This window comes from Coregonus clupeaformis, chromosome 37 (assembly GCF_020615455.1).
Source record: "Coregonus clupeaformis isolate EN_2021a chromosome 37, ASM2061545v1, whole genome shotgun sequence".
Taxonomy (NCBI): domain Eukaryota; kingdom Metazoa; phylum Chordata; class Actinopteri; order Salmoniformes; family Salmonidae; genus Coregonus; species Coregonus clupeaformis.
In genome coordinates this window covers 16,955,393-16,969,593 of record NC_059228.1, presented here as the reverse complement: position 1 = coordinate 16,969,593, position 14,201 = coordinate 16,955,393, and the positions used below count along the sequence as shown (strand labels likewise).

The following is a 14,201-nucleotide window of genomic DNA, read 5'->3' as shown; positions in this document are numbered from 1 at the left end:
GATTTTGCAGGTTTTCCTACTTACAAAGCATGTAGAGGTCTGTAATTTTTATCATAGGTACACTTCAACTGTGAGAGTAGGAATCTAAAACAAAAATCCAGAAAATCACATTGTATGATTTTTAAGTAACTAATTTGCATTTTATTGCATAACATAAGTATTTGATACATCAGAAAAGCAGAACTTAATATTTGGTACGGAAACCTTGGTTTGCAATTACAGAGATCATACGTTTCCTGTAGGTCTTGACCAGGTTTGCACACACTGCAGCAGGGATTTTGGCCCACTCCTCCATACAGACCTTCTCCAGATCCTTCAGGTTTCGGGGCTGTCGATGGGCAATACGGACTTTCAGCTCCCTCCAAAGATTTTCTATTTGGTTCAGGTCTGGAGACTGGCTAGGCCACTCCAGGACCTTGAGATGCTTCTTACGGAGCAACTCCTTAGTTGCCCTGGCTGTGTGTTTCGGGTCATTGTCATGCTGGAAGACCCAGCCACGACCCATCTTCAATGCTCTTACTGAGGGAAGGAGGTTGCTGCCAATGACTGGAACGAATTGCAAAAATCTCTGAAGCTGGAGACTCTTATCTCCCTCACTAACTTTAAGCATCAGTTGTCAGAGCACCTTACCGATCACTGCACCTGTACACAGCCCATCTGAAATTAGCCCACCCAACTACCTCATCCCTATATTGTTATTTATTTTGCTCTTTTGCACCCCAGTATCTCTATTTGCACATAATCTCTTGCACATCTAGCATTCCAGTGTTAATACTAATTGTAATAATTTTGCACTATAGCCTATTTATTGCCTTACCTCCATAACTTGCTACATTTGCACACACTGTATATATATTTTCTGTTGTATTTTTTTGACTTTATGTTTTTTTACCCCATATGTAACTCTGTGTTGTTGTTTTTATCGCACTACTATGCTTTATCTTGGCCAGGTCGCAGTTGTAAATGAGAACTTGTTCTCAACTGGCTTACCTGGTTAAATAAAGGTGAAAGAAAAAAAAAAAAAGGTTGTTGGCCAAGATCTCGCGAAACATGACCCCATCCATCCTCCCCTCAATACAGTGCAGTCGTCCTGTCCCCTTTGCAGAAAAGCATCCCCAAAGAATGATGTTTCCACCTCCATGCCTCACGGTAAAATGAAAGGTGACGTTTAAATTGCGGGTTTGGTGGGACTTTTAAATATATTACCAGAATCATGACTAGGTCGGGCTTTGTCGCCGGCATTACCTTTCAGATATAAAGAAAAGTCTGCAAAATGTTGACGGGATGCTAAAGTTGGCGGAAAAACGTCTTGGTTTGAAAGGTGTATGTGATTTGTAGCTCAATCTGCTATATTTCTGAGAACTCTCTCTCCCTCTCAGTACCCCTCTGTCCCTCCCTCGCTCTTTAAACAAACATCTTCCTTTATTCTTCTGCCTCCACCTCTACTCTGTATTTTGTCTCTCTCCTCAGTCTCCCACTCTTCACCCCTCTTCTCCCTCTGCGTCTTCCTCACATCATCTCTCACTCCTTCCTTCTCCCTTCATCTCTCTCTCTCCTTCTCTCTCCTTGTTATGTCATAAGAGCGTGCTGCTATTAACTCTCCTTATTAGGCCTGCATGTCGCAATCCAGCCTAATCCAGATTATCACCAGGCTAATCCCTGCAGATTGGGACTGGAGAACGGTGAGCTCAACTCAGTCCACTGCCTCATCATCATCATCTCTCATCCTCTGTTTACAAACTCTCTGCTACTAATGTCATCAGAGCTATCACATATTGCTTTTCCCAGGACATAGATAGGCTATATGGCGATATGACTCAGATATACACTGAGTGTACAAAACATTAGGAACACCTTCCTAATATTGAGTCTATGTCCTGAAAGGAGCAGGTATTCCTAATGTTTTGTATACCCAGTGTATTTAGAAATCATGTAGTTTATGAACACACACAGATGAGTGTGTATACACGCACATACACAGAACCACACACACACACACACTTTGTGGCTGTGCTAGCTAGTGACCACTCTGCAGAGCTGCCTCCAGGTCAACCAATAACACCCATTTCAGACAGAAGATGTGGTATGTTACCTGTAAAAAAATATAAGGCAATGTTTGTATGACCCCCTTTCAAACAGCCCCTTATTTTCCACTTATTTGCAGGTATACCCCTTTTATACATGTCAGTGGATAACTGGTCAATTGGGAGGGGTGGGGGTATTGTTAAACCATGGGGGCTGTCTGCAGTTTAAATTAGGGAGGGATTAAACAATGGAAGTGTTAATGAATTTAACTGCAAAAAAGCAGAGAACCATTCATACAGCCCGGACACCTGTGTTTTGGTTACAGGGTCTGAAAATGCAGGAATCATAACTCGGTCTTTAGGTGGCTTTTATTTTTCCATGTATTTTAACCCCTACCCCTTTCTGATATACGAAAAAGCTGGTATAAAATGCAGGCATGGTCAATTAGTGGAATTCTGGTCTGTGTATGAAAGGGGTATAAAAGCCAACCTGCTCAGCCTGGTTGGCTTTTATCACACTGACTATGCAGATGTCTGAGAGGGACAAATCTCTCCATCGCTTTCCTTTCTCCCTTTCACCATTTCTCTCTCTCTCTCTCTCTCTCTCTCTCTCTCTCTCTCTCTCTCTCTCTCTCTCTCTCTCTCTCTCTCTCTCTCTCTCTCTCTCTCTCTCTCTCTCTCTCTCTCTCTCTCTCTCTCTCTCTCTCTTCCCCTCTAGAGAGAGAGAGAAGCAGATCAGTGAAGAGAGCTGCTAAAGTGGTGACATTAGTGTGTGTGAGAGAGAAGAAGAAGAATGGGGGAGGGTGATAGAGAGAGAGAGAGAGAGAGAAAGATCAGTTATATTAAAGATGAGAGCTCCAACAATTCCTACAGCATTGTTTGATATTTCAATTATTGATAACGTTATAAAATACAATGCCACAAAATGGACTCCAGCAAGAAAAAACTGTAGTAGAAAGTAGAATCTCTCCCCCCCTCTCCCTCTCCCCCTCTCTCTCCAGCCCTCTACAGGAAGTCATAATTACCCACTAATTAAGCTCGGAGAGATATAGCAGTACTAATGGACTCAGCCATTCCATTCCCACCACTTTATTTGAGCTGCAAATCAAGACACAATGGTCGTGGACACAACTTCAGGCTGTGTTCCAAATGGCACTGTATTACAGTGTACTATAATTGACCAGGGCCCATAGTGCTCTGGTCAAAAGTAGTGAACCATATAGGGAATAGGGTGCCATTTGGGATGCAACCTGGATGTCATGACTTCATTGGCCTGTCGCTCAATTAAAGACAGAGGAGAGGAGAAAGAGAGGAGAGAAGAGAAGATGAGAGGAGAGCAGAGAAGACAGGCTAGGCTACTCAATGTTGATTGGTAGTTGGTCAACAGCAGAGCTCAGAACCTCCTCAGGGAGAAATATACAGTCAGACGGCTGCTGCTACTGCAAGCTAACATCTCTAACATCACTTGATGTTTTTACTGAGGCCACGTGTGGACAGCATCTGACCCTAGAATACAAATGGGATTGTAAACAAACATGTACCCTGCTGTGTCTAATACACCAGTGTAGTGTGTGCTACCCTTTGCTCCCTCTTTTTATGCAACCTGGGCTGAAGCACGTCTGGGTGCACTCCCATTCTAATGGACACTGTCGTGTCTGATAAACACAGTGGTCTTCAACCCCTGGTTCCTGGCCTGGCACTGATCCCTGCGATGTTGCTGACCTGTCCCTCAAGCTAGCCTACACTGATTTAGTCAGCTTTCAAGAGCTCGGTTTTTGTTTTCTATGAGAATGTTTTATCGATCAACTCACCACTTGGTGAAATATAAGTAAATATAATGGATAACATGATTACTCAGGTTATTTCTCAAAAGTGGTTGGGTGCTGAATCCTCGTAAGTACATATTAAATGACATGGACAGCACACCAACATACAGATGTAGGATCTTAATCTGATCACACTGTTGCAGGAGATCTTTCCTGCAATGCAGCTAATTTAAAACTTGTAGTGTATTCAAGGTTTAAAAAGGCTTCTGAAGTTTGTAATTTCCACTTTGAAATTTCAGACTTGATTGTCCTTTACGAAAAATTGATCAACCCCTACAAAAATGTCCATTGTTTATAATCCACATAATAATTCACATTTCCTGCTGCTGCAGGATTATTTTCCTGCTGTAACAAACTGGCTCAAATTAGGATCCTACATCTGTACAATCAATGTATAATATACAGTATGTTAAAAAAACTGAGGTGGAGCTTACTTTCATTAGAGCCTCCCTGATTCTCATCCCAGGTCCTCACATAGTCATCCTGCAGAGACAGAGATATCCAGGTTAACCCACAGTAAAATAAGCACCATGAATAACTGAGTGAGTGAGTCACTGGTAACGTCCCAAATGGCACCCTATCCCTATATAGTGCACTACTTTTGACCACAGCCCTATGGACCCTGGTCAAAAGTAGTGCACTATAAAGGGTATAGGGTGCCATTTAGGCCGTAGCCACTGTTGGTCCAGATGGGTCTGCATGGGGATCTAAGAAGCAGCATCTCACACTGTAGTACTGCACCAGAATTGTCTTGGACAGAATTTGTGTCCCAAATGGCACCCTATTCCCTATATAGTGCACTACTTACCCCATATGGTTCTGGTCAAAAGTTGTGCACTACAGTGCCTTGCAAAAGTATTCATCCCCCTTGGCGTTTTTCCTATTTTGTTGCATTACAACCTGTAATTTAAATTGATTTTTTTTGGGATTTCATGTAATGGACATACACAAAATAGTCCAAATTGGTGAAGTGAAATGAAAAAAATAACTTGTTTCAAAACATTCTAAAAAATAAATAACGGAAAAGTGGTGCGTGCATATGTATTCACCCCCTTTGCTATGAAGCCCCTAAATAAGATCTGGTGCAACCAATTACCTTCAGAAGTCACATAATTAGTTAAATAAAGTCCACCTGTGTGCAATCTAAGTGCCACATGATCTCAGTATATATACACCTGTTCTGAAAGGCCCCAGAGGTTGCAACACCACTAAGCAAGGGGCACCACCAACCAAGCGGCACCATGAAGACCAAGGAGCTCTCCAAACAGGTCAGGGACAAAGTTGTGGAGAAGTACAGATCAGGGTTGGGGTATAAAAAAAAATCAGAAACATTGAACATCCCACGGAGCACCATTAAATCCATTATAAAAAAATAGAAAGAATATGGCACCACAACAAACCTGCCAAGAGAGGGCCGCCCACCAAAACTCACGGACCAGGCAAGGAGGGCATTAATCAGAGAGGCAACAAAGAGACCAAAGATAACCCTGAAGGAGCTGCAAAGCTCCACAGCGGAGAGTGGAGTATCTGTCCATAGGACCACTTTAAGCCATACACTCCACAGAGCTGGGCTTTACGGAAGAGTGGCAAGAAAAAAGCCATTGATTAAAGACAAAAATAAGCATACACGTTTGGTGTTCGCCAAAAATGCATGTTAGAGACTCCCCAAAATATGGAAGAAGGTACTCTGGTCAGATAAGACTAAAATTGAGCTTTTTGGCCATCAAGGAAAATGCTGTGTCTGGCGCAAACCCAACACCTCTCATCACCCCTGGTGGCAGCATCATGCTGTGGGGATGTTTTTCATCGGCAGGGACTGGGAAACTGGTCAGAATTGAAAGAATGATGGATGGTGCTAAATACAGGGAAATTCTTGAGGGAAACCTGTTTCAGTCTTCCAGAGATTTGAGACTGGGACGGAGGTTCACCTTCCAGCAGGACAATTGTCCTCCTGAGTGGCGCAGTGGTCTAAGGCACTGCATCGCAGTGCTAGCTGTGCCACTAGAGATCCTGGTTCGAATCCAGGCTCTGTCGTAGCCGGCCGCGACCGGGAGACCCATGGGGCGCCGCACAATTGGCCCAGGGTAGGGGAGGGAATGGCCAGCAGGGATGTAGCTCAGTTGGTAGAGCATGGCATTTGCAACGCCAGGGTTGTGGGTTCGATTCCAGTATAAAAAATACAAATGTATGCACTCACTAACTGTAAGTTGCTCTGGAAAAGAGCGTCTGCTAAATGACTAAAATGTAAATGTGTTCGCCAAAAGGCATGTGGGAGACTCCCCAAACATATGGAAGAAGGTACTCTGGTCAGATGAGACTAAAATTGAGCTTTTTGGCCATCAAGGAAAACGCTATGTCTGGCACAAACCCATCACCCCGAGAACACCATCCCCACAGTGAAGCATGGTGGTGGCAGCATCATGCTGTGGGATGTTTTTCATCGGCAGGGACTGGGACTCTTCAGAATTGAAGGAATGATGGATGGCGCTAAATACAGGGAAATTCTTGAGGGAAACCTGTTTCAGTCTTCCAGAGATTTGAGGCTGGGACGGAGGTTCACCTTCCAGCAGGACAATGACCCTAAGCATACTGCTAAAGCAACACTTGAGTGGTTTAAGGGAAAACATTTAAATGTCTTGGAATGGCCTAGTCAAAGCCCAGACCTCAATCCAATTGAGAATCTGTGGTATGACTTAAAGATTGCTGTACACCAGCGGAACCCATCCAACTTGAAGGAGCTGGAGCAGTTTTGCCTTGAAGAATGGGCAAAAATCCCAGTGGCTAGATGTGCCAAGCTTATAGAGACATACCCCAAGAGACTTGCAGCTGTAATTGCTGCAAAAGGTGGCTCTACAAAGTATTGATTTTGGGGGGTGAATAGTTATGCACGCTCAAGTTTGTTTCACAATAAAACATATTTTGCATCTTCAAAGTGGTAGGCATGTTGTGTAAATCAAATGATACAAACCCCACAAAAATCCATTTTAATTCCAGGTTGTAAGGCAACAAAATAGGAAAAATGCCAAGGGGGGTGAATCCTTTCGCAAGCCACTGTACATAGGGACTCGAGCGCCATTTGGGACACATCCAATGGCTGTGGAACATATGGCATCAGGGGGAGTGGTCTTTCAATTGTATTTGTTACTTTTTATACTTAATTAGAACATTAATCGTCCTCATTAAAATGGACAAGTTGAAAGAGAGAGGGAGAGAGAGAGAGCTACATGAAAAAGAAAGAGAGAGAGAGAGATTAGGGTGGGCGGGTAGAGAGAGGTAATGGTGATAAAGAGAGAGACAGACACAATGAGAGACAGACACAATGAAAGTGAGTTACAAGCATTCAAAAAAGACATCAAAGAAAAAGGGATGGGTAGAATATAGATGAAGAAATAAACTGACCTCTACTTCCTGGTAGAACGAGAGGCAGAGGAGAAGAAGAAAAGAGAGGGATAGTTAGAGGATAAGAATGTGTAATATCAGATATATCGAGGTGTATTCATCAACATTTATCACCATATTCAATATACAGCGTCTCTTGATTCTTGCTAAGGTCTCCACAGAGAAAATATGAATAGCAACCAGCTTTAGCTGGCAGTGAATTCACATATAATTGATTCTGCAATAACAACAAAAAACACAATATAAGATTGTTTTATGCTCATAAAACGGAATGCACAACAGAAGTAAAGAAAAGGGCATATTTCCCCAGTATCAACAGAGGTAAAGGGCATATTTCCCCAGTATCAACAGAGGTAAAGGGCATATTTCCCCAGTATCAACAGAGGTAAAGGGCATATTTCCCCAATATCAACAGAGGTAAAGGGCATATTTCCCCAGTATCAACAGAGGTAAAGGGCATATTTCCCCAGTATCAACAGAGGTAAAGGGCATATTTCCCCAATATCAACAGAGGTAAAGGGCATATTTCCCCAGTATCAACAGAGGTAAAGGGCATATTTCCCCAATATCAACAGAGGTAAAGGGCATATTTCCCCAGTATCAACAGAGGTAAAGGGCATATTTCCCCAATATCAACAGAGGTAAAGGGCATATTTCCCCAATATCAACAGAGGTAAAGGGCATATTTCCCCAGTATCAACAGAGGTAAAGGGCATATTTCCCCAATATCAACAGAGGTAAAGGGCATATTTCCCCAATATCAACAGAGGTAAAGGGCATATTTCCCCAGTATCAACAGAGGTAAAGGGCATATTTCCCCAGTATCAACAGAGGAAAAGGGCATATTTCCCCAGTATCAACAGAGGTAAAGGGCATATTTCCCCAGTATCAACAGAGGAAAAGGGCATATTTCCCCAATATCAACAGAGGTAAAGGGCATATTTCCCCAGTATCAACAGAGGTAAAGGGCATATTTCCCCAATATCAACAGAGGTAAAGGGCATATTTCCCCAGTATCAATAGAGGTAAAGGGCATATTTCCCCAATATCAACAGAGGAAAAGGGCATATTTCCCCAGTATCAATAGAGGTAAAGGGCATATTTCCCCAGTATCAACAGAGGTAAAGGGCATATTTCCCCAGTATCAACAGAGGTAAAGGGCATATTTCCCCAATATCAATAGAGGTAAAGGGCATATTTCCCCAGTATCAACAGAGGTAACGGGCATATTTCCCCAGTATCAACAGAGGTAAAGGGCATATTTCCCCAGTATCAATAGAGGTAAAGGGCATATTTCCCCAGTATCAACAGAGGTAAAGGGCATATTTCCCCAATATCAATAGAGGTAAAGGGCATATTTCCCCAGTATCAACAGAGGTAAAGGGCATATTTCCCCAGTATCAACAGAGGTAAAGGGCATATTTCCCCAGTATCAATAGAGGTAAAGGGCATATTTCCCCAGTATCAACAGAGGTAAAGGGCATATTTCCCCAATATCAACAGAGGTAAAGGGCATATTTCCCCAGTATCAACAGAGGTAAAGGGCATATTTCCCCAGTATCAACAGAGGTAAAGGGCATATTTCCCCAGTATCAATAGATAAACATACATTTACATTGTGATATCGTCCCTGTATTAGTTTGGTTGTGATATTCACTATAGCAAACCCCAAAGAAATGAAGCATACTGACATAGGCCTATCACTTGGCCTCAAAACAGTAAATATCAGCCATTTTGAGAAATATACGGTCTGCCTCCTTAGCGATGGTATACTCCGTAGGATATACATCACCATAAACATTTACTGTACTGGAAGAGGGGGTGCCAAAAAACTCTCTGGAGGAAGCAATAAAGCGTGACACCTTCACAAAGGAGTCCTGGGGTCTCTGCTCTCTCTCTCTCTCTCCTCTCTCTGCCCTCTCTCCTCACTCTGCTCTCTCTCTTCTCTCTCTACTTCCAGGGTGGCCTGTTTTTATGGAGGTAAATATTTTATGCAAATTTCTCCCACAAGTGGTGTGTTTCCACCAAACTGTTGCGGATAAAAATCAGTGCGTGATGACGTAGCGCACACAAAATGTACTTTTTGCTGAAGTTTTCATGTACCGAATAAAAATCTGAAGTTCAATGTGTTTCCATCGCATTTTCAACTCAAAAACTGTTGCGTTAAATAGCAAATGTGCCTACTCTGGTCTTGGCACGTGCGCTCTAGCCAACAGCTCGCCGATACAGTGCAGGTAGGCTAGTCTACATGATGAGATTATTATGGATAAGAGCAATAATATTTTTAGTTGTCATACAGCAGTCAAGCATCGATCATCATGTCACCAGAATCAGACCGTCGATATTTATTGGAAAGGAGCATCAAGGCCATCACTGTGGACTTTCACCACCCTGTGAAGTTCATCATAACTTATTTAATCTGTAGCCTAATAAACTGCATGGCATCCACCACCATTTCTCGCATTAATAGATTTTACAGACACAAAAAGATCCCACCATGTCGAACAAACAAATTATCTGATCTATCTACAGAAACTTCTTGTTTCCATCACAGCTGTTGTGATTTTTTTTATATACAGTTTGACTTTACTCGAATAAAAACTGTTGTTGGAAACATCTCCCGAGTGGCGCAGTGGTCTAAGGCACTGCATAGCTGTGGTCTAAGGCACTTCATAGCTGTGGTCTAAGGCACTGCATAGCTGTGGTCTAAGGCACTGCATAGCTGTGGTCTAAGGCACTGCATAGCTGTGGTCTAAGGCACTGCATAGCTGTGGTCTAAGGCACTGCATAGCTGTGGTCTAAGGCACTGCATAGCTGTGGTCTAAGGCACTTCATAGCTGTGGTCTAAGGCACTGCATAGCTGTGGTCTAAGGCACTGCATAGCTGTGGTCTAAGGCACTGCATAGCTGTAGTCTAAGGCACTGCATAGCTGTGGTCTAAGGCACTGCATAGCTGTGGTCTAAGGCACTGCATAGCTGTGGTCTAAGGCACTGCATAGCTGTGGTCTAAGGCACTGCATAGCTGTGGTCTAAGGCACTTCATAGCTGTGGTCTAAGGCACTGCATAGCTGTGGTCTAAGGCACTGCATAGCTGTGCCACGTGGTTAGTGGCAGGGACTCACCGCTGCCATTTAGTCTCTCTCTTTCTTGTTTCCACGTCATTTCAACCCAAAAATGTGATGTGATGACGTTGAATCAACATGGAAAACACATTGGATTTGCAAAAAGTCATCAACTTAAAGGAATTTATGTTAACCTAAATCCAATGACATGGTAAAAATGTTGGTTGATTTCACGTTTAATTCACGTTAGTTGACAATTCAACTAAATGTAAATCAAAACTAGACGTTGAACTGACGTCTGTGGCCAGTGGGAAGAGTGTGTGTGTGTCAGAGTTTACAGCCCGACCATTAATCGGATGCCTCTGATGTCCCTGTTACTGATGCTGCGGCTCTTGCATTATTTAACAGTGTCTGTGTCGAGAAGTGGAAATACTTTTCTAAACTGCACAGGGTAGCAAGGTGACATTGAAGTTTAATTGCAGTTTGTGGCAACTAGGCAATGTCAAAAGGGTGAAAGAAGGTCACGACTTCCCAAATCCTTCTGTTATGCAAATGCCTGCCAATCCTCAAGGATGTATATACATTTACATGTTAGTAATTTAGCAGAGGCTCTTATCCGGAGTGACTTACAGTAGTGAGTGGATAGATTTTTGTACTTTTTCATATTGCATGCATGTAGCTAACACAAAATACCTCAAAAACCCAATCACAACAAATATCCACTCGTATCACAATCATAGGTATGTAAAGCGGGATATAGTAAGACTGTCAGTTTTAGCCCCTTTAAAGAGATGATCTGGTACTTTTAGCCGGTAGTTCTGAAAGTAGTGCTCATGAGCCAAAAGTGGTCCCCGAAAATGGCGTACTACGTCACATACAGTATGTGCAGATATATTCACCACATCATTGTTTTCTCTCTCGCTCTGCTGTGTGCAGCTTGCTAGCGGTCACTGAAATGGCAAGGGGCTAAAGCTCATTGGCTAGAATGGGCCCCGTGTAGCTCAGTTGGTAGAGCATGGCGCTTGCAACACCAGGGTTGTGGGTTCGATTCCCACGGGGGGCCAGTATGAAAAAAACAAACAATTGTCGTTCTGGATAAGAGCGTCTGCTAAATGACTAAAATGTAAATGTAGAACTCGAATTGTTAGGGGGCTGGCCCATGTGGGGGAAAATGGCGCCACACAGCTTTCAAACTAGGGATTTTGTGGCTAATTGAGGTAAGACAGTAATTCTGCTCATAGATTATGCATGTATGAACTACACATTGACACATCCAGCCCAAAGCGGGAGGTTTAAAAAATACTTACCAGTCGCCAAAGTTCCGTAGCATGTCTTTAGGTAATGCATCTGCTTAACTTGGGCTGTCTGACCCTGACTGACAGGATAATCCCTCATATCACTGAGACGAGACTCAGTCTGTGTGTGTGGATGTGTTCATGTGCACATGCTTGTCTGTGAATGATGGGTATTTCTAAGTAGATGTCAGCTGTCACATGCTGTATCCTGTTCAGTTGTCCCAAAGAAAGCACTGGGGGTGGGGTGGATCACAATAGCAAAACAGAAGGTGGTGGGACATGCACCTCAGATGATAATCTATGCATGCATGACTATCCATACACAATATCCAAAAGGTCTTCCATGTCTAGATGAGGAAGGAGCAAATATCAGTATCGTATCAGAGGAGAGGAATTAAAACAGGAGCAATCAGCAACACTAATCTCATAGGGGAAGGCCATATCAACACCTTCACTCCAGACATAAATTTACACTGCAGTATCAGTATGCATATCTGTTCCCTGCAGGAATTGAACCCACAACCATGGGGTTGCCAGCATCACACTATTAATACCTGAGTCTACAACAGTTCATCAGTCCCCTGTAGCTCAGTTGGTAGAGCATGGCGCTTGCAACGCCAGGGTTGTGTGTTCGTTTCCCACAGGGGGCCAGTATGAAAATGTATGCACTTACTAACTGTAAGTCGCTCTGGATAAGAGTGTCTGCTAAATGATTAAAATGTAAAAATTGAGGTAAAAATGGGGGGGGGGTTCTTTACAGAAGCTATTGCCCTCTGAGATGACAGAGAGAGGAAGATAAAGTGAGTCCTTCTCTGCTTCCAAGTAAATTCAGTTCTGCCCTGTTGCGTCACACTACCTGCTGGGCAGCTCTCATTTCTCCTGGCATCCAACCGCTGATTTTAGACCGTGTAAGACTCTGCAGTCTGCATTGTCCTCATTTCCAGTGTTCTCTCCGTCTCAGTCTCCGTTTGGCTCTCAGTTTCTCTCCTTCTACGTCTTCTTCTCTCTCCCTCTGTTTCATATCTCCCTCTCTTTTTCTATCCACTGCCTCACATCTTCTCTCTTTTATGTGTTATGTGTTATGGCAACAGTGTGTTGTGTTATGGCAACAGTGTGTTGTGTTATGGCGCAGTGTGTTGTGTTATGGCAACAGTGTATTGTGTTATGGCGCAGTGTTTTGTTATGGCGACAGTGTGTTGTGTTATGGCGCAGTGGGTTGTGTTATGGCGCAGTGGGTTGTGTTATGTCAGCAGTGTGGTGTGTTATGGCAGCATTGTGTTGTGTTATGGCAGCAGTGTGTTGTGTTATGGCAACAGTGTATTGTGTTATGGCGCAGTGTTTTGTGTTATGTCAGCAGTGTGGTGTGTTATGGCAGCATTGTGTTGTGTTATGGCAGCAGTGTGTTGTGTTATGGTGCAGTGTGTTGTGTTATGGCAGCAGTGTGTTCTGTTATGGTGCAGTGTGGTGTGTTATGGCAGCAGTGTGTTGTGTTATGGCAGCAGTGTGTTGTGTTATGGCAGCAGTGTGTTGTGTTATGGTGCAGTGTGGTGTGTTATGGTGCAGTGTGGTGTGTTATGGCAGCAGTGTGTTGTGTTATGGTGCAGTGTGGTGTGTTATGGTGCAGTGTGGTGTGTTATTGCAGCAGTGTGTTGTGTTATGGCAGTAGTGTGTTGTGTTACGGTGCAGTGTGGTGTGTTATGGCAGTAGTGTGTAGTGTTATGGTGCAGTGTGTTGTGTTGTGGCAGCAGTGTGTTGTGTTATGGTGCAGTGTGTTGTGTTATGGCAGTAGTGTGTTGTGTTACGGCGCAGTGTGTTGTGTTATGGCAGTAGTGTGTTGTGTTATGGTGCAGTGTGTTGTGTTGTGTTATGGTGCAGTGTGTTGTGTTATGGCAGCATTGTGTTAGGTTATGGTGCAGTGTGGTGTGTTATGGCAACAGTGGGTTGTGTTATGGCAACAGTGTGTTGTGTTATGGCAGCAGTGTGTTGTGTTATGGCAGTAGTGTGTTGTGTTATGGCAGCATTGTGTTGTGTTATGGCAGCAGTGTGTTGTGTTATGGAAGCAGTGTGTTGTGTTATGGCATCAGTGTGTTGTGTTATGGCAGCAGTGTGTTGTGTTACGGTGCAGTGTGGTGTGTTATGGCAGCAGTGTGTTGTGTTATGGCAACAGTGTTTTGTGTTATGTCAGCAGTGTGTTGTGTTATGGCAGCATTGTGTTGTGTTATGGTAGCAGTGTGTTGTGTTATGGCAGCAGTGTGTTGTGTTATGGTGCAGTGTGTTGTGTTATGGCAGCAGTGTGGTGTGTTATGGCAACAGTGGGTTGTGTTATGGCAGCAGTATGTTGTGTTATGGCAGTAGTGTGTTGTGTTATGGCAGCATTGTGTTGTGTTATGGCAGCAGTGTGTTGTGTTATGGCCGCATTGTGTTGTGTTATGGCAGCAGTGTGTTGTGTTATTGCAGCAGTGTGTTGTGTTATGGCAGCAGTGTGTTGTGTTATGGCAGTAGTGTGTTGTGTTACGGTGCAGTGTGGTGTGTTATGGCAGCAGTGTGTTGTGTTATGGCAGCAGTGTGTTGTGTTATGGCAGCAGTGTGGTGTGTT

At 43.5% G+C, this 14,201-nt stretch overlaps 1 protein-coding gene across 3 annotated transcripts in view; it reads right to left on the bottom strand.

The window, feature by feature from the left end:
* LOC121553695 (testican-2) overlaps positions 1–14,201 on the bottom strand; it is a 68,893-nt gene that overhangs the window by 25,495 nt on the left and 29,197 nt on the right. Inside the window, exons 2-3 of one of the 3 annotated variants that reach the window (XM_041867009.2) lie at positions 7,250–7,258; positions 4,285–4,333 (exon numbers count right to left, since the gene is read on the bottom strand). In XM_041867009.2, the coding sequence (XP_041722943.1) occupies positions 4,285–4,333; positions 7,250–7,258 (58 nt within the window). Of the gene's footprint in view, positions 1–4,284; positions 4,334–7,249; positions 7,259–12,461; positions 12,590–14,201 lie in introns of those variants that run through there. The other 2 variants (XM_041867012.2, XM_041867011.2) reach the window with 2 other exon arrangements.